Source organism: Arachis ipaensis, chromosome B1, assembly GCF_059453495.1.
Source record: "Arachis ipaensis isolate K30076 ecotype BB chromosome B1, ASM5945349v1, whole genome shotgun sequence".
Classification (NCBI taxonomy): Eukaryota; Viridiplantae; Streptophyta; class Magnoliopsida; order Fabales; family Fabaceae; genus Arachis; species Arachis ipaensis.
Window position 1 is genome coordinate 78,478,849 of NC_142436.1, and position 27,073 is coordinate 78,505,921.

Here is a 27,073-nt window from a genome sequence, read left to right on the forward strand (position 1 = left end):
CATGGTTTTACATTTGCCTTCCTAGTTATGTGCTTTGATTGAAAACATGCTTCTTTGACCTTAAGTTCCCTATGTTTAATCCTCTCTTATTACCATTAGATGCCTTGATATGTGTGTTAAGTGATTTCAGAGATTACAAGGCAGGAATGGCTCAAAGGATGGAAAGGAAGCATGCAAAAGTGGAAGGAATACAAGAAGTTGGAGAAATTGCTAAGCTGTCCAACCTAACCTCTTCGCACTCAAACGGCTATAACTTTAGCTACAGAGGTCCAAATGACACGGTTCCAATTGCGTTGGAAAGCTAACGTCCGGGGCTTCGATTTGATATATAATATGCCATAGTTGCCCTAACACTAGGCGACGCGAACGCGTGCTCCACGCGGACACGTCGCAGTTCCGAAAATCAGCGTGGCAGATTTCTTCTCCAGCGATTTCTGGGCTGTTTCTGACCCAGTTCTCGGCCCAGAAAATACAGATTAGAGGCTATAAAGTGGGAGAATCCATTCATTCATGATAACATGCTTTCATAATTCACAATTTTAGGATTAGATGTAGTTTTTAGGGAGAGAGGTTCCCTCCTCTCTCTTAGGATTTAGTTTTAGGATTTAGGATTATTTCTTCTTCATCACAGGTTCAATATTCCTTTTTATTTATTTTCTCAATTTAATTTATGAATTCTTCTATGTTACAGATTATTCTTTTGATTAATGTTATTTGTGGTATTTCAGTTTATTATTGCTCTCTTTTATTTATATTACTGTTGCTTCCAATCTGAAGACATTTTTATTCCGGTAGATTTACTTTTTCCTTTTTGGTCTTGGTTAAGAAATCAGTAACTCAGGAGTTATCAAACTCAAACATGATTGATAATTGTTATCTTTGCTAATTGAATTGAACTTCAATAATCCCAATCTTTCCTTAGGGATTAACTAGGATTTGAAGATCTAACTAATTAGTCACTTGACTTTTCTTTACTTTAAGTAAAGGCTAACTAAGTGGAATTAAGATTCAATTTTCATCATCATTGATAAGGATAACTAGGATAGGACTTCTAATTTCTCATACCTTGCCAAAAGTTTATTTTACAGTTATTTATTTGCTTTACAGTCTTTTTACTTATTTCAATTGCAATTTAAATTACTTACTCCTCATCTTCAAAACCCCGATTTACAATCTCCATAATCGATAATAAGAACATACTTCCCTGTAGTTCCTTGAGAAGACGACCCGAGATTTAAATACTTCGGTTATCAATTTATTTAGGGGTTTGTTACTTGTGACAACCAAAACGTTTGCACGAAGGGATTTCTGTTGGTTTAGAATCTATATCTACAATGCGACTATTTTTATAAAATTATTTACTAGCAAAAATCCCTAACGTCATGGGGCTTCAACTGTGTAGGGTTTTTTGGGTTTGGAAGGGTTGCGAGCCGAACATATCCTTGAAATGGAGTTTTCTACACCTGAGGAGGCAAGCAGCTTCTATAACAACTACAGCCGACTAAAGGGCTTTTCCTCAATGCGCGATAAGACGGTTAGAAACACTTTCAGTGAGATTGTGAGGTACATGTTCGTTTGTAACAGGCAAGGGTTTCAAGAGAAGAAGTTGTTGGAAAAGGTTGATCGCAAAAGGGATCATAAGGTTGTAACCCGATGCAGATGTCTTGCCGAGATGAGGATAAAGCGGAAAGACGGTAGTGGGAAGTGGTACGTGTCGCGTTTCGTCGAGGAGCATAATCATGAACTAGCGTTCGGCAAGCTTGTGGATTATCTACGGTCACATAGGAAGATATCTGAGGTAGAAGTTGCTCAGCTAACAAGCATGAGGGAGATTGGGATTAGCATTCCAAAGATTTATAAGTCATTTGCACCACAACTTGTGAGTTTCAACCTGGTTACATTTACAAAGCAAGATATGTATAATGAGGTACGGAAGCAACGAGGGCTCTAGGGTGGGGACGTAAATGCAACTATAAGGTACTTGGAAGGTCTGGCACATATGGATGAGAGAATGTTTTGGAGGTATAAGGTGGGGGTAGGCCAACACCTGTGCAACTTGTTTTGGAGCGACGGTCGTTGTCAGGAAGATTATTCCGTGTTCGGCGATGTGCTAGCATTTGATGCTACGTACGGTCGTAACAAGTATAACCTCCCTGTTGTTGTGTTCTCCGGAGTAAACCACCACAACTAGACCTACGTTTTTGGAACGGCCATGGTTTCATGCGAGTCACATGAATCTTACATTTGGGTCCTTCAGCAATTTTTGGAATGCATGCAAGGAAAGGCACCGCAATCTGTTGTCACCGATGGTGACCCAGCCATGCAGTTGGCGATTCAGTCGGTTTTTCTTGAGGCGCATCATCGGTTATGCACTTGGCATCTTTTTTTAGAAATGCAACATCGAACATCTGTGACCCGGGATTCACACAACTATTTCGACATTGCATGTTGGATGATATGGAAATTGATGAGTTTGAAGCGCATTGGGCCTCCATGATCCATGAGTATGGTGTTGGCGACGTTGACTGGGTGAAGGACTTGTATGTGAAAAAGTACACATGGGCAACAGCTGGGGTACGGACAACTTCTAGGTGCGAATCACTCTACGCCAAACATGGGAGGTTTGTTGAGAGCAGGTATGGTGTGTTGGAATTTGTTACAAATTTTTAGAGGTGTGTCGATTTTCTTTGGGACAACGAGGATGAGCTGGAATTTCACTCTTGGTATGGTACACTTATTTTACAAACCGAGTTTGTTGAGTTGGAAAAGTCAGGGTGGACCAAGTTCACTCGTGAGATGTTCGTTAGATTTCAGGAAAGCCTGAAACGTTGTGTCCGTGTGAGAATATCTGAAATTAATGAAACAGTGCACCCGCATATATATACTATCCAAAAGTATCGGAGGCCTAACATGACCTGGCAGGTCTGTAGGGAGCCTATTTCCAACAGCTTTAGCTGCACGTGTATGCGGATGGATTCGTTTGGTATTCCATGTGTGCACATCATGGCCGTGTGTGTAAGGCTAGACTTAGGGAAACTTTCTGAAAGCCTAGTTTTGCGTAGGTGGTCCAAGACAGCCAAAATACAGTCCGAAAATGAAAACATTGAGCACTGCACTGCTGACCAAAGCATGACATATAGAACAAGGTTGGTAGCATTTTTACAGCTGTGCAAGCGGTTAGCCCGGGTGGCTTGCATGAGTGATGATGACTTTAAGATTTACTCGAAGAAACTTTTATCCGATGCGGTTTTTCTTGAAATAAAGTATGGCCTTCGACCAAGAATCAATGTTCTCGCAACAACAACCGACAATGGAGTGAAGGACCCAGTTCGTGTTAGAACTAAAGGTACAGGTCGGTGCAGTCAAGCCGGTGCTTCTGCTACCAAGAAGAAAAGGAAGTGAAGTTCGTGCAGGAAACTCGGGCACCGGAGGACTCGATGACCTAACGGGGTGACGCTAGCCGCGACAACAAATCAAAATGCCAACAAAGGAGGACAGAAACGCAAGAGAGAAAAGGTTACATTCTAATTTAAACATTCATGAAATATATACGGTCTGACATATGACAGTTAAAGTCAAGGTATGGTGTTGAAAATCGAACGATATTGAATTCTGTGATATCAAGTGTGACATGATGCACTGATCTTTCTATTACTATTTTCTTTTATACACACTTTTTTCACACCTTCGGAATAGTAACCTTACTTTTTTATTCCATATAGAAATGTGTTTTATGAGTTATCAGACAATTACAAATTTAAACTGGCATTCCAGTTGTGTGAAGAATTGAAGTTCAAGTTCCTTTCTTAGTATTTTTCCCATGTCGTATTTCTCTGCTTGAATTCTAATTAATATCTATCGCTTCGTTATTATTAAAATTGATGTATTGTGTCTAAAATCTGCATGTTTAACATTGCAACTGCAGTATTTCTTTCTATTCGCAAAACATGACAAAAACATATGGACATCTGCACTGGTTGGAAAGTCGTGACTTAGTCTCCGTTCGGAATCTTTTAGATGCGTTGATTTAAATAACATCATGTGTTATTTTATTTTTCATGTTAGCTGTTCGATTCATTTAGGAAATAGGCATGTTGATTTTATATTGCATCCTTGGTACCCTTTACTGAATTATTATTTTTCTTCTGGATATGCTTATGGCAACGTCTCTTTATTTATGTCGTTAGTGATGGTGTTAATTTTCTGGTACTTTATCATCTGTGAACCAACCTGCTTTATCATTTGCTGATACAGCGTCATGAAAGAGGTTGGGTGTTACTAACGGGGCAGAATTCTTCTCAACCCGTCGCACAGGATTCGAATCCAATTTCTCTTGCAGATGACTGATGATCCTTTTCGTACTCTTCTACTGTGTCGGGTGGTTGATTCAAACTTTGTGTCCCTTTACCAAGGATGAATATAGGGTCTAGTCAACTGAGATGATGTCTTCCACAGTATTCATATTAGTAATAAAGTAGTGACTAGAAGGACCACGTTTATTACAACTAATGATTTCAAAGAAACTATATCGTTGCATGTTTCTGCACATGTTAATTCATGGCTAATGCAGAATCCTTTGTTATATGATGTAGCAATGCGCACGTCACCAATTAGTTTTCTCTTTACATTGGTTAACATTGTTACAATTTTATCCCATCTTCTGGATGGGCTTTACAACTTTGGTTGTGTGAAAACTAATTCTTATGTAGTTCACCCGAAAGTAAACTTTTATGCTATTAATCACGGTGCATTTTCTCGGCATCAGCTAATAGCCTTTTTATTATGTGAATTTATTTGAAGCTGTTTTCCTACAATATTTGCTCTAGTGATATGTGGTTTTCCATTCCTTTAAAAACAATCACATTTAATTTCAACTGCATGACGTATTAAGATGCAAGAGGGAGCTTTCTTGTGGGTATGAAGCCATTAAGTTCATGAAAGGCATGCAACCGGTCCATTCCTAGTGCAGCGTATCAGCATCGAACATGTTGTGCGTGTCCAAATTGATGCCAAACTAGCTTCGTATTATCCACTTTAAGTAAAGTTGGCGAGAATGTCAGATTGTGAGACAATCTTAGCTGCTTCGGGGATTTTTGGCAAATGTTTTCTTCACCTTTAATTACTCTCTCTCTCTCTCTCTCTCTCTCTCTCTCTCTCTCTCTCTCTCAAACTTATAACATTTACATAACTTAAGTCGTGTTACACTGTCAAGCTGTATTTTATGCTTGCCATAATAAAAAAATAAAAAAAATAAAACTTTATAGGAATCGTAACTGATCCATGCATGATCTAAAGAGCTAAGCAAACCATTAGAAAATCACCTCAGCAGGGCCTCTCTTCGGTTTCAAGTAGCATAGGCAAAGAAAATTGTTGACAGCAAAACCCAATCGAGTTGAACTCTTTTGCACTTGCATTAGCTAGTCATAGTCACATAACCAGAAAGATTACACATTTTAAGCCCGACATTTAAGGTGGTAAATACATTGCAAATTATTCTCCACTATCTCAACAGATGACCAAGTTAGTAATTTCAATGCTATTTGAGAGGCTTATATGGTAATTTAAAAGCACAGGAGGTGTTAAATATATAACTAAAAACCTGTACCTACAAACAATTTGATTTACCCCTCTCATCAATGTAATACGTCATCGCTTTCCTCATTTATTTGTTGAATCTTAATTTTGAGATCACGAAGTTGCGAACAAAATAAAAAAGAAAAAAATGTGACGATACTGTCAACCACATTCATAAGCATTCACTACTTAATGGGTAAGGATACACCCTGTTTTCAAACTAAAAACAACAACATCTATTCAAAACGATTTCCATCATTCGATACACATACATCACCGACAATACATAAAATGGCAACCAAGTAGACTTTATTTAGTATTGGCAATATCCCCATTTAACTTATAGTAACCCAGCTTCACATAGTAGGAAGATGTAAGTGGGGAGTGTGGAGATTGTACTCTAGCCTGTCGACAAGACCACTAGTATCCACACACAAAAGTAGCCATCAGCAGGTAATTAAGGCCTATATTCTTAGACAAGATTATGTAAACAATAAAACAAAATACAACCTAACGGTATCAACGACATCAAACGATATTGGCACCAAAATGATACTTAGCCTATTTCAATATGTTGTATATAAATGTCGCTGAATCTCTTTCATATGATAGAGGATAACTCCTTAGTGCGCAGTATCTTCGTCCAAGCGCCCTCCGCCTTCGACTCCACTGCAGCCTTGACCTCGTTGCAGTCCAAAAGAACAATTATTGTTGCGGTCTTCATCCTTAATTTCAAATGATCCATCCATTAGTAACACAAGATTAGTTGTGAGAAGAAGATTATATCATTTAAAAAATAAAAAAATGAGTTAGAAGATAAACTTGACAAGAAAGGTTCGCTAGTGTGAATTTTCCCTCTGTTTGGAGCCAGTTCAACATCCAGAGACAAGAATCATTACTACGTAACCAAAAATTATGTCCATGTCATTAACTTTGACCAAATCCACTAAATAAACCATTGTTTAAATTCACTTCATAATTGATAGTAAATATGAAGTATACCATTGTGGATCGCATGGGACTCCTTCAGGATACTGTACTGGTCCTCATGTGGTAGGATCAGTGGAAACATGGACAAAACTCTTTAGGTTCATGTCTAGCTTGAAAATCTGGGCTAGCATAAGTAGCTGCATATGGTTAAACGAAAATTGTTGTCATAAACATGTTCATGAATACCACGACAGCCTGTTGCCAAGTCTTTCATGTTTTAAAATCATAAACCACTTTTCAAAATACTCACAATAGTTTGCATATTGCGCTCCCCCCGTTCCTTGTATCCAGGTGCTCTTGTTACATCTAGGCAGTACACTGTGGCTCGCTTCACGTCCACAACCATCAAGTACCATGTGTAGGTTTGTTCGCATACCGGCACAAAGACCTATCAATGCAGTCAGGTCATTGTATGCTTAAATTGGGTACTCTAGATGCAGTACAAAAAGAAAGAGTTATGTTTCTAACATGTTCAAGCTTAGGTGTCACCGATATCCATCTGTTCAGGTATTTCATGATTATAACTTCCAACGGCCTCAGAAAAAGAATGTCATCGACAAACACGAAAGGTGTGTACCAAACACAAGGAGGAAGAACACAACAAGCTTTCATGGAAGCGCTCATTAACATGATGTTCATAATCTGACAAAAACAAAAAGACAAACACTTCAGCTTCCCAGGCAGATAGAAATTTTAATATGGCAGGGTTAGATTTAATTCACATTGACATTAGGCATGTAAATGGGGGACAGAGAGTGGAACACTGCTCTAGGGACTTCTAATGTCGAGAATTTAAACAACACTTCCCTGTTACAACATACACACAATACCGTGTGTGATCCATGGTTTCTATGGAGAAATAAACTAAACAGTACTAAATTTGCAATATGCACATAAGTATACTTACAAATACTGATCAGTTTTTCCATAAATGTAAGTAGCCATTTTGCATTCATCATAAGTCAAATCCATGTGCACAGTTGGCCTGAATACCATTTGAAACCCCTAATCAAACAATCAAAAATAAAGTATCACATCAGCCACTCAATACTAACAACAAATGTACGTCATGATGCGTAATATATGATTCATTTAGAGTGTGTGCATGACTTGCCAGTGGAATTAGTAACACGGGGGGAGTCTATTATGTTCGACATCCCATATGGTCTAAAACCACTTCCATACTGCAGAGAAGGAGAACTTATGTTGGCATGGCCAGTGATAACGGATAGTGTGGGCTAAGTAATGAAAGGTTGGCCTACTGCGTTTATAGCTTTCGACACTACGGGTTTCAATTTGGGTTTCTTTACTGGATTGTTGCAGTTCTCCAGTAACGCGAATACTTCACAGACTTTACTGGTGCAGTCAAACTAAGACATGTTCGAAAGGTCCATAAAACCTGCACAAATTATTGGTATGGCTGAGTCATTCGTTTCAATTCCTAAAACACCATTTTACAGAATTCAAAGGGAAGATGGTATACCTTATCATTAGCAACTGCTGCGGATTCATGTGTAATGGTACCTTTTATAGTGGTCCTTTTAGGCACTCCAGAGCACCAATACTGTGCAAAGGTCCCTTTCAGGGATCCAGCCTGGGTCTTCGCTGTAATGGGACGCGGAGTGAAAAATGCCTCGTTGATTATGACATCGTCATCATAATCGGGAGAGTTCGGCACAATGATATCTAGCAAGGAGTTGCTGCTGGCCAACAATACCCCCTTTCCTTTTTCCACCATCTTTTCGGTTGGCGTTCGTGAGCTGAAACGAGTAGTCGCTGCAGTTGTCGAATGAATTGTTGTGGGCTAAATTAACTCCAACATGGTCCCACCAAGATTAGGGTTGGTAACTGCTGCTATGGATACCATACTCCCCGACGTATTTTGACTCTTCATTTGTTTCGTTAGTAACGATTGCAGCTCTGTTAACGTTACTTTGGTGTGTAACATTGGTCGTTCCAGTGCTGACATCCGTTCTTCCAAAGTGACTATCCTGGAGTCGATCTTCTATGGCTATGGTGCAAAAAAAGAAGAAACTTTCGACATCAGTAAGGAACATTAGTCTAGGTTTAAAACGTGTTACATGCAAATCATTTGAAAAGTGGCTTGTGCAAAATATAGTTTCAGTCTCATTATGTTTTTATTAACACACAATGGACGAATACAGGACCACGGCATGTGGGGCACACCCTTAACTTTACTTAACCCAAGACAAAATTTGCTGCCTTTGTTCCAATCCCAGGCACATGTCATGCGTGGGTCGTCTATCGAAAAGCTATCCAGCCTTAAAGTTAAAGCATTTGTAAATGGAAAAAATTAAATGGGTTAACGATGAACCTCTAGTAGCCTAACTGCCATCTAAATTAAGTCATCATGTGGGACCTTGGAATCTTCCGTGAGGTTTTCACTCGGGCTGTCTATAGCGCCCTGTTGCATCACCAAGAATTTAAAACAAGGTGTTCCCGTCAAAGAAACACAAATTAAACACTAGGAATTGATTCGGAGAAAACAAGGTAATAAGTAATAGCATAATCCAATTTTCAAAAGGATGGCCATACCACATTCATGGTTAGCTCCAGATTCAGATTTGTTGGTCCGTCATCAACAACGATGTTGTCAACAGGAGCCAACTTTACAGCCGATACGACACTGAAAAAAAGGCTCAATAGATAACAAAAGTCGCATAAATAGAGTGGAGCAAGAGTATTTTGACATTGAATGTGATGAAGGGAGATGGAAATTGTTGTGTAACAACATCATTGGCAAGGAATGACATACAGGAAGCAATACTTACGCATCAGTGGCCTCAAAATCCTGGGAGTCGATAATCCCGCACCCAAAGTTATCGATTCCCACCATTGATTTTTTTTGGTGATACCTTGCCTTAGTGAATTGATACCAGAGTAGAAGGGAAAGGTTACTCTTAGACTATGTGTCTTCCACTGTTCTACATTGAATTCCTTTTAAAGAGATCCGTTCATGTATGTGTGACTAAATCTGACAATTGATTCGACAACTTGAAGCTGGCCCACATCCTTTCACCTTAGCGGAACTTTGATACACTTACAAGCACATGATACTTGCAATGTCACTAAAGAAAACCTCACACACCTTAGTCTAACAAAATGGGCTTCGTTGACTAAGTAATAGCAAGCCAATTGCATGTCCACGCTGTTGGCCTAATGAAATTCCATGAGAATCATATGCACGAATCTTAAACATAGACTTGAACGGTGCAATATTAGCAATCCTTGTTGCCCACCTTTTTTTGGCTTTGATAAGACGTCACAAATCCCCTCTGAGAGAGTAGCGTGTAGGTATGTTCTTCTAATGTATACTCATAGACCCTAGTTGAAGGAAACCCATATCCTATACTATAATTGGAAAAGATTCTTAAATTCTAATACATGACTCACCCTACTCCTTGATATCGAAAATGCATGAAAACACCCCCAATAAAAATGGTGCACATACCGATATGTGGTGTTACAATGCTGTGCTTAAGTACATACATACGGCTCCATAATACGAATAAGCATTTACTAACTTATATCAAGTAAATTACATACTACTTTAACTAAATTTATATGTATCATATATATTCATGATAAGGGTATCTAAATTCCAATGGGCAGCACTATAAATTTTGCAGTTCGTAACTATTTCCATTTAAACGAAGATACATTTTAAAGTATATTTCAAAAAATCTTTTGTTTTTACGCCATTTTGTTTTCCTTTATTTGAATTCTTTATAATTTTATCTAATTTTTGTTAATTAATTATGTTGTTAAAAATATAGCACACATTTGTGTGTTGTAGAAAAAATGTATCAAATTATTTTTATGAGAAATTATTTTTTATATTATCTTAAAGAAGAGATCAATATAACAGTTTAAAAAATAATGTAAATATGAAATTTTAAATAAAAATTAATTAATATTAAATTTTTAAAATACAAAAGCAAATTGTCTAGATATTTAAGAAATAAAAATGCCTCAACAAAATAAAGTAGACAGAAATAATTCTCCTTTTTTTAACAAGAGTACTCTCATTTTGTCTCTTTAATTTATTTTAGGTATGTATTTCATATTTATCTCTTAAATATTTATTCAACTTGTTATTGTATTTTAAAATTTAATATTAAATATTTTTTAAGTTAAAATATCATTTTTAAGTTATTTTTTAGACTGTTATATTGGTCTCTTTTTTAAGATAATACAAAAAATAATTTGTCAAAAAAATAATTTGTTTACCCAATATTTACATAACAAGGTACTAATAAATTAAAAATTCAATGAATAAAAATACTATAACAAAAACAAAATAGGAAACTTCGATTTTATCATTTTAAATTTGTGTTATTAGTTCTAATAATATATTCAAGTTTTAAATAATTTATGTGTGATAAAAAATGTTTACTTATTTACAGTACCAATTTTGTTATTATATTTGTATGTTCATGGTTTTAATTATACTTTTATGTACTCTCAATAGATTTATTTTATTGTATTATATTTTATATATGAATATATGTTCTATCGAGTAATTTAATAAAGATATGTTTTTCTTAGTTACATAAGGTACTGTGTCGGGCTGTCGGCTCTGTTTTTATTTATTACTGTTAATGTTTTATTAGTTCTTACTTTTAAAAATTTTACTTAAATTAGTGGGTTTGTTCTTATTACGCCTAATATTTTTTAATTTTTGTGTTATACAAATATGACTTGATTACATTAACTTGCAAGAATAAACTAAAACTAAAGCACAAAAATATATACATGTAAATTTTTCCTTTATAAAAAATGTCGATCTCAAAAACGATCTCAATAGAAAGGATTGTGTTTCGCCCCGCTTGCTACAGGCCAATAACAGTGACGCCTGGGTAGTAGCAGCAGTAATGGATTATTCCAGTTGCTCCAGGTTGAACTTGTCTACACCAGCCTGGGTAGTACCCGCAGTAGTTGTTATTCCATTCGCTTTGGGTTTTGCGGGTTGTACCAAGTCGATCGTAGTTCAAACCCACTAGGTCCACACTTGGTGTTCATGTCCATGGTTAGCTACCGAGACGTGTCGGGTTGCATATATTACCGACAGATGATATCATCAGCCATAGAACAGGCATGCATTATATGCTTGGCGTGAGGCAGCTCAATGAGTCATTTTAGAAGTTTCTGAAGAGACGGACCCTAGATTTTGGGTTTACGGTTATATATATATATATATATATATATATATATATATATATATATATATATATAACTCCATTGTATATATTATGTTTTTTCACCCTTAGAGGTTGCAGCAGACAAGTTAACTGGTATAACTTGTTATTCAATTCTTAGTTCGTCTAATCAGAATAATTAGTTTAACTAGTGAATTACAAGGTAATTAGCGGAATAATTAATTAGATCCACTTAAATTAGAAAGAAACATGACTTGAAAAAAGTTAGGGTTAAGTGAGTTATTGTTTAGGGGTGTTTAGGGTGTAACTTCACAGCGTCATATTCTTGGGTTATATTTTGTCTCAATGAGTTTATAAGTTGATTAACTAACATTGAGCTTGTGGTATAATATGTAAACAGTGATTTTTTATAAATAGTCTCAAAAGTACATTGTTTGACGTATTTAATGAGTAAACCACAACAGTCTGGCATGATTTAGCTGCTGTTCCTAACCCTAAGCAGGGTTCCAAGATTTGTGCTCAATTTGGCACACTCTCAGAGCACAGGCACGATTTACCGTAAACTTAAAATGTTTAAGAAACCCAAAATGACTTACGAAGACTATGAGTCTATAAATTCATGAGGATGCCATAAACAGTTCATACGTGAAGTTTTTTTAATTCGACAGACATAAGAGAGACACGGAATTTGAAATATTATGTATATCTATACAGTGAAGGATCTAAAAAATTTTAACAATGAAGGCAAAGTATAGATAATGTAATAATAATTTTTGTAATTATTTTATGTTATTGTAAAATATAATTAGCCTTTTAAATTATCTAATTCACAAATTAAAATGATAAAATAATAATTTAAAACTTTTTTGGTCCCTAAGATATAAGCCGAAAATTTTCTCATCCCTAACTTTTTTTTATACAAAATCATCCCTAAAGTTTAAAACCAAGTTTTAAAATCGTCATTTTTACTTAAGAAAAACGAAAAATAAGAGTATGAGAGTGTTTGTCGTGCTGTGAAAGGGGAACGAAAGAAGAAGGGGGAAAGGAAGAAGAAGAGGAATCTCTCCACGATCCACCTCTGTCTCCGCTTCTGTCGCGAAAATTTTAAAACCAAGTCAAACCTTAGGGGTTTAAAACCAAGTTAAACCTTACGAACCACTTTGTATGAAAAAAAGTTTGGGGACGAAAAATCTTTTTGGCCTACACATTAGGAACCGAAATCGTACTTAACCTTAATTCAGAACAATAAAAGACAATTTAAAATCTATTCTTTTGAATTTTATATTTTCAAAAATTAAATAATTTTTCTATTGTCAATACAATTAAATATCTCTTTTCATATATGTTACTAAATATTCATCTAAAAATATATCTCCCATATAATTATGAAGTCAACTTTTTATGATGTTCATAGTAGAGATAGTTCTTTCAACTCATGCAGTTACTACGAGCAAAACTAAAACTAACTTCAAAAGAAAAATACTAATGAATAAACAATATTTTTTTGAGTTTCAACTAATTTTTGAAAAATGAACACCAATTGTTTTTGAATTTGAACATTGATCATCAAAATACACATTTAATATGAAGTTCTCAAGTTGACTATCAAGTGTCAAAAGTTAAATGAATGAAAATTTATTGGATTAGATAGAACATTAGTCAAAAGTTAGGGACTTCAACATTTAGGATAATTAGAGTAATTGTAAACCTAAAATTTATTTTGACTTCTAATTTTTTTATGTTTTTATTAATTTTCTTTTTAAAATTTAATACGAAATTAAGTTTAATAAGATAACATTTTTTAATGTGGGATTATTTAACACAATAAATATATATTAGTAGAGTTAAATTTAATAAAATAATTTTTATAATAATTTAATATAATAGGGTCAATATTAATAATATAGTGGAAGGCAAAAAACTTCTTTACCAAGAATCACTCAAAACAAAATTGTAAATTTCACTGGGGCATTTGCCCCCACTCCCTTGTGAATGAATTCGTCTCTGCATCTATATTAATTTTTCTATCAGCATAGTACTTTTGATTACAATATTTTTAAAATCAATACGAGTTGTTCATATTATAACAATAAGATCAACAATATTCATTGTTATGAAATTTAATTAAAATTCTAATGTAACTCATATCTACTTACATTGTGAGTTATAGAATAAAAGTGAACTCTTTGACTCAACCAAAAAAAAAAAAAAACTTCATGAGTTAAAATATAAAGCACATTTTTTATATAGTTTGACCCGCCTAATGAAATTAGTAATCGACATTATAAATGGGTATATTTGTATGGTAAAATAAAAGTACTTATAATAATTGACTTTATAATACTAACCACATGAATGACTCCAATGAACATAGTATACAAATGACTGCATATGCCACCGATATTTATACATCAGTATCATGTATTCCCGTATCTATAGCACCAGCCAAAAGGATGCATATATTTGTTTAGTTTTGGTAGAAAGCAATAGTAAGTCATTGTGTCACATCATTCAACTTCCAATGTACAAACTAGATCTAGACATCCCTTTACAGGGTTTGCTACTAAATCCACCCACCAAATCCCTTGACATCATTCTAATTCCATAGCCAGGTTAGATACACAGTCTAAAACATGAATGCGCCAATGGCCAACAAATGAGCTCAATGATTAATGAATCCTTCAGTCCGATTCGTTTGACAAATTAAAAACCCCATAGGGTTTGCAAGAAAATTAATCAGTGGTGAGGTATTGTCATATAGTTTGCAAAATTATTGCGCCAGTTACCCAGTTCGGGAATGCACACGCCCTCACTTCACCTGCCTTCGCTGGATTAATTCATTACACACAAGTTTGTAGAGCCTTCATGCAAACGAAAAAGCAACCCCACAATTTGTGACACCCAGTTTGGAAATTGTACTACACCCCCACACCTAAATTTCTGCAGCCTCCCTAGTCTTAGATATTTCAGGAAGTTCATTATTACTGAGTCACGGATCAAGTACACCTCCAATCAAATCCGACCTGACGTGTATGACAAAACCACACTTTGTGGTTAATTTTGTCTTTTCAAATCTCGAAAAGAGGACTTCCACATCTTCCCTAGCAAGTTTCCCTCACCCTACAAAGATAGCACTTTCTTTCACATTCTGGCGAAAGCCCATTTAAAAAAAATATGTGAAGTCCTTCCAAAATAAAAAAAAGGAAACCATACCTCCACCGTATTTATCCAACACCAATGGAGCACATGTTGCAGCAATTCACGTTCTTCGTTGTCACCAAGGGAGTTAAGCCTGAAATATATGCATCGTTCGGTGAAGCCAATAAGCAGATCATCAACCATCCGGAACTGGAATACCAGGCCTTCAACAGTTACCTTGTCGCACTCCATGCCTACAAGGCTAGGATGGAAACGCTACGGGCGGACAGAGAAGGTCTTGCAGAAATCATGGCTGAGACGGGCACAGTCGACTCTCCTCCACGTACACCCCGAACAGTTCCGACCGCTGACGGACGCGTTGCTCCCGTTTTGTGTGATAACCATCTCCTTCTCTAATTGCTGAATGTCACTATAAGGCCTTCTTAGTAGTCATTCAAGTTGTACTGCATGATGTTTGAAAATTCGCTAACGATGACTTTCGTATTCTATCCTTTCAAATTACAGGAGCCCCTATGATCCCAGCAGATGAGAGTGCATCTCATCATTTTGCTGCTGTGACTAATGATGTATTGCTACGACACTGCAATTTCCACCCCCTGTTTCTTCCGTGAGGAGAAATTTCACCGTTAACAAGGTCCATTGTATGCCTTCAACGTAGTAATTCCAGGAAACCCATTCGGGGAAGACGTCCGTGCTAAGGGAAGGTACTCTTTGGTCGAAGATGATGCTAGGGAAGACGCTGCTTTCAGGATGTTGTAGGTTCTCCTACAAAAAATGGGTAAGGAAATCAGAGACTTCAACTACCTTCGCGCTAGGGACTTGCAGCGAGAAAACACAGAGCTTCAACAACAGGTAATGATGCTTGAGGACAGGATACAAAAACATGAATCGGATTACGAGAGCAGCCTTTACAATGTCATCCCTTAGAGTCCAACAAACATTGCTTCTACTACTACATAGTACCATTGATATCTGCCTGTAATTTATGTACTTGTATGTTTTTCTCCTTTTATCCTTATTTTCCACCCCTCCTTTAACAATGGCAGACTGCTACTTCAATGAGACACTTTTGCTAATAAAATCAAGTTTACTTCACCGTAGAGTAACACCAAAATATTGATGATGCTACTAAAATTGGTTTCAATGGGTATAATAATTTTACAATTTAAAATGTAATATCCACTTGTTCTCAGTGGGACATAACTTCCATCCGTTTTCTTTAACAAGTCATAATGCTAGTGATTTCGGATAACGTAGAACGTTAACAATACGAATCCATTCTACATGAATAAAACATGAGTGAAGTGGTTCTTCCAATGCGCTAAGGCAGTCACATGAAACTAGACTCAATCCTTATGTTTAATGAAGATGAAACCTCCCCACAAGTAAATCACACCCTAAAAATTGTTATTTTCGGTCGCTCATCTTATACTTTGTGCAAGTGTAAATGTTTACGAAAATTGTATTTTAATGAATTTTAGTTTAGGGAATTTGTGAGTTTGAAGGGAATTTATACCGACATCATACATGTTGCATTGTTGTATCAACATGGATTCAAGTTGCCCGACTTTTAGTTTCGACAATGTTGGTTAAATTTACATTAACCTAGATAAATACTTGCTCATGAAAGAATTGACACGAATGAATTGTTCATGTAGGTCATCATATACATTAACATTACAGTACAACCCTTAGTTAAAAAGCATATATGTAGGACAAACTTTAAGTTCCTTCTCACACATGAATAAGGCTAACAACAACCTGAACTAAAGGCACTGAATGACATTCATTAAGTTGGACCATGTAGTGTGTTACATGAAAGGAAGACTGTGCAGAATAAATGACATCTTTAAATCTTCCGAATGTTTTGTTCTCATACTCATCATGACGTGAAAATCACCGTTTGTCTTTGATTTTGTTGTCCGTATTCGAAAACCAGAAATTGGACTGTGTCTTCCCAACGAGTAATGTATGGCAATTTTCTTTGTCGCAGCCTGCTGAATTCCAGACAAAAAAAGTGTAGCGTTATAAAATTATTTAACCATGAAAGAAGAGTGAAGAATTCACAAATAATTTTGGAACACGGAACTCAGAACGGCTAACTAACAGGAAAAGAAAAAAGCAAAATCTAAAAAATATGCATAACCCCAAAGCAACAAGTTAAAGAATCTAACGGAATAGCCAGTTCAGTACAATTGGATCAGTTACCTTCTCACGAAAAGAAGTAAGTGAATGAATGCAACAAAATCAGGAAATCAGCAGTCTTGTGATCTCACAATTATTGCGCTACCAGCAAAGACGGATCATACTCAGGAAATAGAAGCCTTGAAAAAAATTTAACAAAATTTACACCATAAGTTTAATAAACATTACAACAATTTTGGATGATCACAATTTTACCAAAATTTTAAGACAATTTTAACATTTCTAACCAATCTTTTTCCAAATATCAACCAACAAAAAAAACCAACAGTCAATGAGTCATTCAATGATTCAACCAACAACAAGAATACAGATTTTGGAGTATAGAACAGTACTGATTGTCTACCTAAGCATTCGATGACTCTAGTTACCGCGGTGAAAGATCAGAAAAAGTCAAATTGCCAATAAAGCTGACTGGATCATTTGAAAACTTTCGTGTACTACATAACTACTAGCAAATAATGCCTTCCGAAGAAGTCAAACTCAGAATCTGTTCAAGATACTGAGAACCCAGATCCTCTAACACCAAAACCTTCTCATTGCTATTGTTGTTGGTGTTATTGTTGCTATTACTAATCATCACATTTGACTTTGACTTTGACGTTGAATTTTTCCTCACAGTATGTTTCCTTTTGAATGCTAAAACAGGAGAAGAGCCTTCTTCCTTATTATTGTTGTTGTTAGTGTTTACCATAATGTTGTTCAGTGATTCCCAAACAACTTCAGGGAAATTGAGAACTACCAAGGAACCTCTTGTAGTGAACGTAGCTTGTTCAAAAGCCAAAGTTGCAACTTCGGCTGTGTCAAATGTTCCAATCCAAACCCTAACACCATTTCTTGTTGAGTCTCTAATCTTAGCTACAAATTTACCCCATGGCCTTCTCCTTACTCCTCTATAGGGCCTTTTGTCCTTGTTTTCCCGTGAAGCCTGACATAAACATGCTTGTTCCCTGAATCCTTCGAAACTGTAGCCATCTTCTACGAATAGTTCCGGTTTACCTCAATGCCACCACCTTGACTCTACTTATGTCCAACTTCAAGCTTAGCCGGACATGGTTGTGTCGCGTTACTCTAAGACCCGCTCCGCTGTCGCGTAACCAGTGCCACCGTCACGCACCACGAAATTGACATCAACACGTACCACACACTTCTAACGCGTACGGCAAACCTTCCTATTCTTCCTCCTCTGCTCTATTACCCAAATGTGCGCACGCAGCTTCTGTTTAATCCCCCCCGTCTTCAGCCTCCTCATGAAGTGAACAAAATAAAATCGGTTATTTTAAAAAAATTTTCCCCAATCGAATTTCAGGGTGGTAACTCGTTGACAGAAAACTATATCATCACTCAACTCGTTTTAAATTTGATGCATTCCTATTTTTCTGTGGAACTCTAAATTTTAATCGACAGCAATACTAGGCAAATTTGGCGATTTCGAAGTAACAACATACTTGTTAATATTTAAATTGCGACGTGTTGCCGACATCATGAGGTAGCGTCTAATTTTTAAACAGAAATATTGGAATCGACAACGGAGTCTGATTTCATTGGAGGTACCACCCGAGGGTGAAATATAAGTAAAATGGAGCAGAAAAGAAGACGATGGTGTTTGGTTGAACGAAGGCTGGTACAGAGTTGTCGAGTTATTGGGATTGGAGCATGAGTATTTCGCGGAATTTAAGTATAATGGTGAATCTAAATTTATAATCATGGCAATTTGTTCGAGTGCTTTGGAGATTGATTATTCAAGTTTGAGAAATTTCCATAATGATGACCCCATACGAATTGGAAAATTACTTACTTTTGTAAACCCTAGTAACTAGTTTAGTATAAATAGGACTTTTTACTATTGTATGAGACATCTTTTGATCATTTTGAGATCTCTAGACCTCCATGGGAGGCTGGCCACTCGGCCATAATTACCCTATATTCACTTATGTATTCTTCAACGGTAGAGTTTCTGCACTCCATAGATTAAGGTGTGGAGCTCTGCTGTTCCTCATAAATTAATCCAAAGTACTACTGTTTTTCTATTCAATTCAACTTATTCCGCTTCTAAGATATTCATTCGCACTTCAACCTGAATGTGATGAACGTGACAATCATCATCATTCCCCCACGAACGCGTTCCTGACAACAACTTCCGTTCCACCTTAGATTTAATGAGTATCTCTTGGATCTCTTAATCAGAATCTTCGTGGTATAAGCTAGATTGATGGCGGCATTCATGAGAGTCCAGAAATTCTAAACCTTGTCTGTGGTATTTCGAGTAGGACTCTAGGATTGAATGACTGTGACGAACTTTAAACTCGCGAGTGCTGGGCATAGTGACAGACGCAAAAGGAGGGTGAATCCTATTCCAGTATGATCGAGAACCTCAGATGATTAGCCGTGCTGTGACAGAGCATTTGGACCATTTTCACAAGAGGATGGGATGCAGCCATTGACAAGGGTGATGCCTCCAGACGATTAGCCATGCAGTGACAGCGCATCAGACCATTTTCCAGAGAGGATAAAAAGTAGCCATTGACAACGGTGATGTCCTTACATAAAGCCAGCCATGGAAAGGAGTAGGATTGATTGGATGAAGACAGCAGGAAAGCAGAAGTTCAGAGGGACAAAAGCATCTCTATACCTTTATCTGAAATTCTCACCAATGATATACATAAGTATTTCTATCTTTATTTTCTGTTTATTCGAAAACTCCATAACTATTTGATATCCGCCTGACTGAGATTTACAAGGTGACCATAGCTTGCTTCAAGCCGACAATCTCCGTGGGATCGACCCTTACTCACGTAAGGTTTATTAATTGGACAACCCAGTGCACTTGCTGGTTAGTTGTATCGAAGTTGTGAATGAAAAACGATTTATTAAGACATGCGTACAGAGTTTTTAGCGCCGTTGCCTGAGATCACAATTTCGTGCACCAAGTTTTTGGCGCCGTTGCCGGGGATTGTTCGAGTTTGGACAACTGACGGTTCATCCTGTTGCTCAGATTAGGTAATTTTCTTTTTGTTTTCTTTTCAAAAATTTTTCAAAAATCTTTCAAAAAAATTTCTCATCTGTTTTCGAAAAAAAAAATTCTTTTCAAAAATATTTAATTTATGTTCTTCAGAATTTTTAAGAATGAATTCTAGTGTTTCATGAAGCATGTAAAGCCTGGCTGGCTGTAAAGCCATGTCTAAATTCTTTTGGACTAAGGCTTCCAACCATCAGCATGGAAGCAAGTTAATTGGAATGTCAGCCGTGTCATGTCTGAGTTACATACTAAAGCTTGGCTGGCTATTAAGCCATGTCTAACCCTCAGATTGGAGCTTTAGAATAAGAATACAAGATCCCTGGAATTCATATTAAAAATTTTGGAATCCTTATTTTTCTTTTTTTCACTAATTTTCGAAAAATATAAAATAAAAATACAAAAAAATTAGAAAATCATAAAAATAAAAAATATTTTGTGTTTCTTGTTTGAGTCTTGAGTCAATTTTTAAGTTTGGTGTCAATTGCATGTTTTAAAGTTTGCATAAAATTTTCGAAAAATTCATGCATTTATAGTGTTCTTCATGATCTTCAAGTTGTTCTTGATAAGTCTTCTTGTTTGATCTTGATGTTTTCTTGCTTTGTGTCTTTTCTTGTTTTTCATGTGCATTCTTGCATTCATAATGTCTGAACATGAAAGATTTCTAAGTTTGGTGTCTTACATGTTTTCTTTGCATTGAAAATTTTTCAAAAATAAGTTCTTGATGTTCATCTTGATCTTCAAAGTGTTCTTGGTGTTCATCTTGACATTCATAGCATTCTTGCATGCATTCATTGTTTTGATCTAAAATTTCTATGCATTGAGCATTTTTAGTGTTTTTCTCTCTCATCATAAAAATTCAAAAATAAAAAAATATCTTTCCTTTTTCTTCTCATCAAATTCGAAAATTTGAGTTGACTTTTTCAAAAATTTTTAAAATTCAATTGTTTCTTATGAGTCAAATCAAATTTTCAATTTGAAAATCTTATCTTTTTCAAAATCTTTTTCAAAAATCATGTCTTCTTCACTTTTCTTATTTATTTTCGAAAATTTTTAAAATATTTTTCAAAAATCTTTTTCTTTATTTTATATCATAATTTTCGAAAATATCATCATCAATTAATGTTTTGATTCAAAAATTTCAAGTTTGTTACTTACTTGTTAAGAAAGATTCAAACTTTAAGTTCTAGAATCATATCTTGTGATTTCTTGTGAATCAAGTCATTAATTGTGATTTTAAAAATCAAATCTTTTTCAAAACTAACTTCAATCATATCTTTTCAAAAATATCTTCTCTTATCTTTTTCAAAAACTTGATTTTAAAATATCTTCTCTAACTTCTTATCTTCTTATCTTTTCAAAATTGATTTTCAAAGTTTGTTTCAACTAACTAACTAACTTTTCATTTGTTTCTCATCTTTTTCAAAACTACCTAACTAACTCTCTCTCTCTAATTTTCGAAAATATCTCCCTCTTTTTCAAAATTTCTTTTTAATTAACTAATTATTTTAATTTTTTATTTTAATTTTTGAAAATTACTAACCTTTTTCAAAAACTATTTTCGAAAATCACTAACTCTTTTTCAAAAATAATTTTCGAAAATCCTCTTTCTCTCTCATCTCCTTCTATTTATTTATTCATCTACTAACACTTCATCTCATCAAAAATCCGAACCCTCTCTCTCTGAGTTCAGATTTCCTCTTCTTCTTTTCTTCTACTCACATAAGGGAACCTCTATGCTTGGGCAAAAAGGATCTCTATTATTATTATTTTTCTGTCCCCTCTTTTTCATATGAGCAGGAGCAAGGACAAGAATATTCTTGTTGAAGCAGATCCAGAACCTGAAAAGACTCTGAAAAGGAAACTAAGAGAAGCTAAATTACAACAATCCAGCAAGCACCTTTCAGAAATTTTCGAACAGGAAGAGGAGATGGCAGCCGAAAATAATAATAATGCAAGGAGGATGCTTGGTGACTTTACTGTACCAAATTCCAATTTACATGGAAGGAGCATCTCCATCCCTACCATTGGAGCAAACAATTTTGAGCTGAAACCTCAGCTAGTTTCTCTGATGCAGTAGAACTGCAAGTTTCATGGACTTCCATCTGAAGATCCTTTTCAGTTCTTAACTGAATTCTTGTAGATCTGTGATACTGTTAAGACTAATGGAGTAGATCCTGAAGTCTACAGGCTCATGCTTTTCCCTTTTGCGGTAAGAGACAGAGCTAGAGTGTGGTTGGACTCTCAACCCAAAGATAGCCTGAACTCTTGGGATAAGCTGGTCACGGCTTTCTTAGCTAAGTTCTTTCCTCCTCAAAAGCTGAGCAAGCTTAGAGTGGATGTTCAAACCTTCAGACAGAAAGAAGGTGAATCCCTCTATGAAGCTTGGGAAAGATACAAGCAACTGACCAAAAAGTGTCCTTCTGACATGCTTTCAGAATGGACCATCCTGGATATATTCTATGATGGTCTGTCTGAATTAGCTAAGATGTCATTGGATACTTCTACAGGTGGATCCATTCACCTAAAGAAAATGCCTGCAGAAGCTCAAGAACTCATTGACATAGTTGCTAATAACCAGTTCATGTACACTTCTGAGAGGAATCCTGTGAGCAATGGGACGCCTCAGAAGAAGGGAGTTCTTGAAATTGATACTCTGAATGCCATATTGGCTCAGAATAAAATATTACTCAGCAAGTCAATATGATTTCTCAGAGTCTGAATGGAATGCAAGCTGCATCCAACAGTACTCAAGAGGCATCTTCTGAAGAAGAAGCTTATGATCCTGAAAACCCTGCAATAGCAGAGGTGAATTACATGGGTGAACCATATGGAAACACCTATAATCCCTCATGGAGAAATTACCCAAATCTCTTATGGAAGGATCAACAAAAGCCTCAACAAGGCTTTAATAATGGTGGAAGAAACAGGTTTAACAATAGTAAACCTTTTCCATCATCTTCTCAACAACAGACAGAGAACTCTGAACAAAATACCTCTAATTTAGCAAACTTAGTCTCTGATCTGTCCAAGGCCATTGTAAGTTTCATGAATGAAACAAGGTCTTCCATTAGAAATTTGGAATTACAAGTGGGCCAGCTGAGTAAAAGGATCACTGAAATCCCTCCCTATACTCTCCCAAGCAATACAGAAGAAAATCCAAAGAGAGAGTGCAAGGCTATTGACATAACCAAAATGGCCGAACCCAAAGAGGGAGAGGAGGACGTGAATCCCAAGGGGGAAGACCTCCTGGGACGTCCAGTGATCAATAAGGAGTTCCCCTCTGAGGAACCAAAGGAATCTGAGACTCATTTAGAGACCATAGAGATTCCATTAAACCTCCTTATGCCATTCATGAGCTCTGATGAGTATTCCTCTTCTGAAGAGAATGAGGATGTTACTGAAGAGCAAGTTACCAAGTACCTTGGTGCAATCATGAAGCTGAATGCCAAATTATTTGGTATTGAGACTTGGGAAGATGAACCTCCCTTGTTCACCAATAAACTAAGTGATCTGGATCAACTGACATTGCCTCAGAAGAAACAGGATCCTGGAAAGTTCCTAATACCTTGTACCATAGGCACCATGATCTTTGAAAAAGCTCTGTGTGACCTTGGTTCAGGGATAAACCTCATGCCCCTCTCTGTAATAGAGAAACTGAGAATCTTTGGGGTGCAAACTGCTAAAATCTCATTAGAGATGGCAGACAATTCAAGAAAATAGGCTTATGGACAAGTAGAGGACGTGTTAGTAAAGGTTGAAGGCCTTTACATCCCTGCTGATTTCATAGTCCTAGATACTGGGAAGGATGTGGATGAATCCATCATCCTTGGAAGACCCTTCCTAGCCACAGCAAGAGCTGTGATTGATGTTGACAGAGATGAACTAGTCCTTCAATTGAATGAGGACTCCTTTGTGTTGAAAACTCAAGGTCATCCTTCTGTAAACATGGAAAAAGGGCACAATAAGCTTCTCTCAAAACAGAGTCAACCAGAGCCCCCACAGTCAAACTCTAAGTTTGGTGTTGGGGAGTCTCAACAATGTTCTGAACATCTGTGAGGCTCCATGAGAGCCCACTGTCAAGCTATTGACATTAAAGAAACGCTTGTTGGGAGGCAACCTAATTTTTATTTAACTATATTTTTATTAGTTATATGTCTTTATAGGTACATGATCATGTGGAGTCACAAAATAAATCAAAAAAATTGAGAACGGAAACAAAAACAGCAGAAGAAAAATCACACCCTGGAGGAGGATCTCACTGGCGTTTAAACGCCAGTAAGAAGCATCTGGCTGGCGTTCAACGCCAGAACAGAGCATGGTTCTGGCGCTGAACGCCCAAAATGGGCAGTATCTGGGCGTTTGAACGCTAGAATTGCACCCTGGAGAAGAGCTGGCGCTGAACGCCCAGAACAAGCATGGTTCTGGCGTTCAACGCCCATAACAAGCACCAATCTGGCGCTGAACGCCCAGAGTTGTGTGCAAGGGCATTTTGCATGCCTAATTTGGTGCAAGGTTGTAAATCCTTGAACACCTCAGGATCTGTGGACCCCACAGGATCCCTACCTACCTCCACTCACTTCTTCTCACCCCTCTTTCACACAATTCCATAAACACTCTTCCCCAAAACTCTTCACCAATCACCTCAATCTCTCTCCCCTATCACTACTTCACCACTCACATCCATCCACTCTTCCCCATAAACCTACCTCATAAACCCCACCTACCTTCAAAATTCAAACTCAATTTCCCACCCAAAACCCACCCTTATGGCCGAACCTTATCCCCTCCCTTTCCTATATATAGCCCTCCATTCTTTCTCATTTCCACACAACACAACCCTCTCTTCCATATTTTCTTCTTCTTCTTCATCTATTCTTTCTTTTCTTGCTCGAGGGCGAGCAATATTCTAAGTTTAGTGTGGTAAAAGCATAAGCTTTTTGTTTTTCTATTACCATTGATGGCACCTAAGACCGGAGAATCCTCTAGAAAAGGGAAAGGGAAGACAAAAGCTTTTACCTCCGAGTCATGGGAGATGGAAAGATTCATCTCTAAAGCTCATCAAGACCACTTCTATGATGTTGTGGTCAAGAAGAAGGTGATCCCTGAGGTCCCTTTCAAACTCAAGAGAAATGAGTATCCGGAGATCCGAAATGAAATCCAAAGAAGAGGTTGGGAAGTTCTAATAAACCCCATCCAACAAGTCGGCATCCTAATGGTTCAAGAGTTCTATGCCAATGCATGGATCACTAAGAACCATGATCAAAGTAAGAACCCAAACCCAAAGAATTATATTACAATGGTTCGGGGGAAATACTTAGATTTTAGTCCGAAAAATGTGAGGTTGGCGTTTAACTTGCCTATGATGCAAGGAGATGCACGCCCCTACACTAGAAGGGTCAACTTTAATCAAAGGTTGGACCAAGTCCTCATGGATATATGTGTGGAAGGAGCTCAATGGAAGATTGACTCCAAAGGCAAGCTGGTTCAATTAAGAAGACTGGACCTCAAGCCTGTGGCTAGAGGATGGTTGGAGTATCCAACGCTCCATCATCCCCACTAGCAACCGATCTGAAGTTACTGTGGATCGGGCCATCATGATCCATAGCATCATGATTGGAGAGGAAGTAGAAGTTCATGAAGTCATCTCCCTTGAACTCTACAAAATAGCCGAAAAGCCCTCTCCTTGGGCAAGGCTAGCTTTTCCACATCTTATTTGCCATCTATGTTACTCAGCTGGAGCTTTCATAGAAGGAGACATTCCCATTGAGGAAGAGAAGCCCATCACTAAGAAAAGGATGGAGCAAGCAAGAGAGCCCATTCATGGATCTCAAGAGACGCATGAAGCTCATCACCATGAGATCCCGGAGATGCCTCAAATGCATTTTCCTCCACAAAACTATTGGGAGCAAATCAACACCTCCCTAGGAGAACTAAGTTCCAACATGGGACAACTAAGGGTGGAACATCAAGAGCACTCCATCATCCTTCATGAAATTAGAAAAGATCAAAAAGCAATGAGGGAGGAGCAACAAAGACAAGGAAGAGACATAGAATAGCTCAAGGACATCATTGGTTCCTCAAGAAGGAAATGCCACAATCACTAAGGTGGACTCATTCCTTGTTCTTACATTCTCTGTTTTTCGTTTTCTATGTTAAGTTCTTATCTATGTTTGTGTCTTCATTACATGATCATTAGTATTTAGTAACTATGTCCTAAAGTTATGAATGTCCTATGAATCCATCACCTCTCTTAAATGAAAAATGTTTTAATTCAAAAGAACAAGAAGTACATGAGTTTCAAATTTATCCTTGAACTTAGTTTAATTATATTGATGTGGTGACAATACTTTTTGTTTTCTGAATGAATGCTTGAACAGTGCATATGTCTTTTGAAGTTGTTGTTTAAGAATGTTAAATATGTTGGCTCTTGAAAGAATGATGACAAGGAGACATGTTATTTGATAATCTGAAAAATCATAAAAATGATTCTTGAAGCAAGAAAAAGCAGCAAAGAACAAAGCTTGCAGAAAAAAAATAGGCAAAAAAAATAAAATAAAAAGAAAAAGCAAGCAGAAAAAGCCAAAAGCTCTTAAAACCAAGAGGCAAGAGCAAAAAGCCAATAACCCTTAAAACCAAAAGGCAAGGGTAAATAAAAAGGATCCCAAGGCTTTGAGCATCAGTGGATAGGAGGGCCTAAAGGAATAAAATCCTGGCCTAAGCGGCTAAACCAAGCTGTCCCTAACCTTGTGCTTGTGGCGTGAAGGTGTCAAGTGAAAACTTGAGACTGAGCGGTTAAAGTCAAGGTCCAAAGCAAAAACAGAGTGTGCTTAAGAACCCTGGACACCTCTAATTGGGGACTTTAGCAAAGCTGAGTCACAATCTGAAAAGGTTCACCCAATTATGTGTCTGTGGCATTTATGTATCCGGTGGTAATACTGGAAAACAAAGT

The 27,073-nt window shown here is 36.8% G+C and overlaps 2 protein-coding genes and 1 non-coding gene across 3 annotated transcripts; 1 reads left to right on the plus strand and 2 right to left on the minus strand.

The window, feature by feature from the left end:
- The first annotated feature begins 1,447 nt into the window (after positions 1-1,447).
- On the plus strand, positions 1,448-3,402 carry LOC148577192 (protein FAR1-RELATED SEQUENCE 5-like). Its single transcript, XM_088502858.1, has 5 exons — positions 1,448-1,927; positions 2,084-2,173; positions 2,258-2,337; positions 2,391-2,574; positions 2,671-3,402. The coding sequence occupies exons 1-5, from the start codon at positions 1,448-1,450 to the stop codon at positions 3,400-3,402; spliced, it is 1,566 nt and encodes a 521-aa protein (XP_088358984.1).
- A 14,154-nt stretch (positions 3,403-17,556) lies between these two features.
- On the minus strand, positions 17,557-18,357 carry LOC148577193 (ethylene-responsive transcription factor 15-like). The gene is made up of 2 exons (XM_088502859.1): positions 18,274-18,357; positions 17,557-18,033 (listed from the first exon to the last, which is right to left on the minus strand). The coding sequence occupies exons 1-2, from the start codon at positions 18,355-18,357 to the stop codon at positions 17,557-17,559; spliced, it is 561 nt and encodes a 186-aa protein (XP_088358985.1).
- Positions 18,358-22,447: 4,090 nt separating this feature from the next.
- LOC148577194 (small nucleolar RNA R71) lies at positions 22,448-22,555 on the minus strand. Its single transcript, XR_015903877.1, has one exon. It is a non-coding gene; the product is annotated as a small nucleolar RNA R71 (small nucleolar RNA).
- Positions 22,556-27,073: the final 4,518 nt, after the last annotated feature.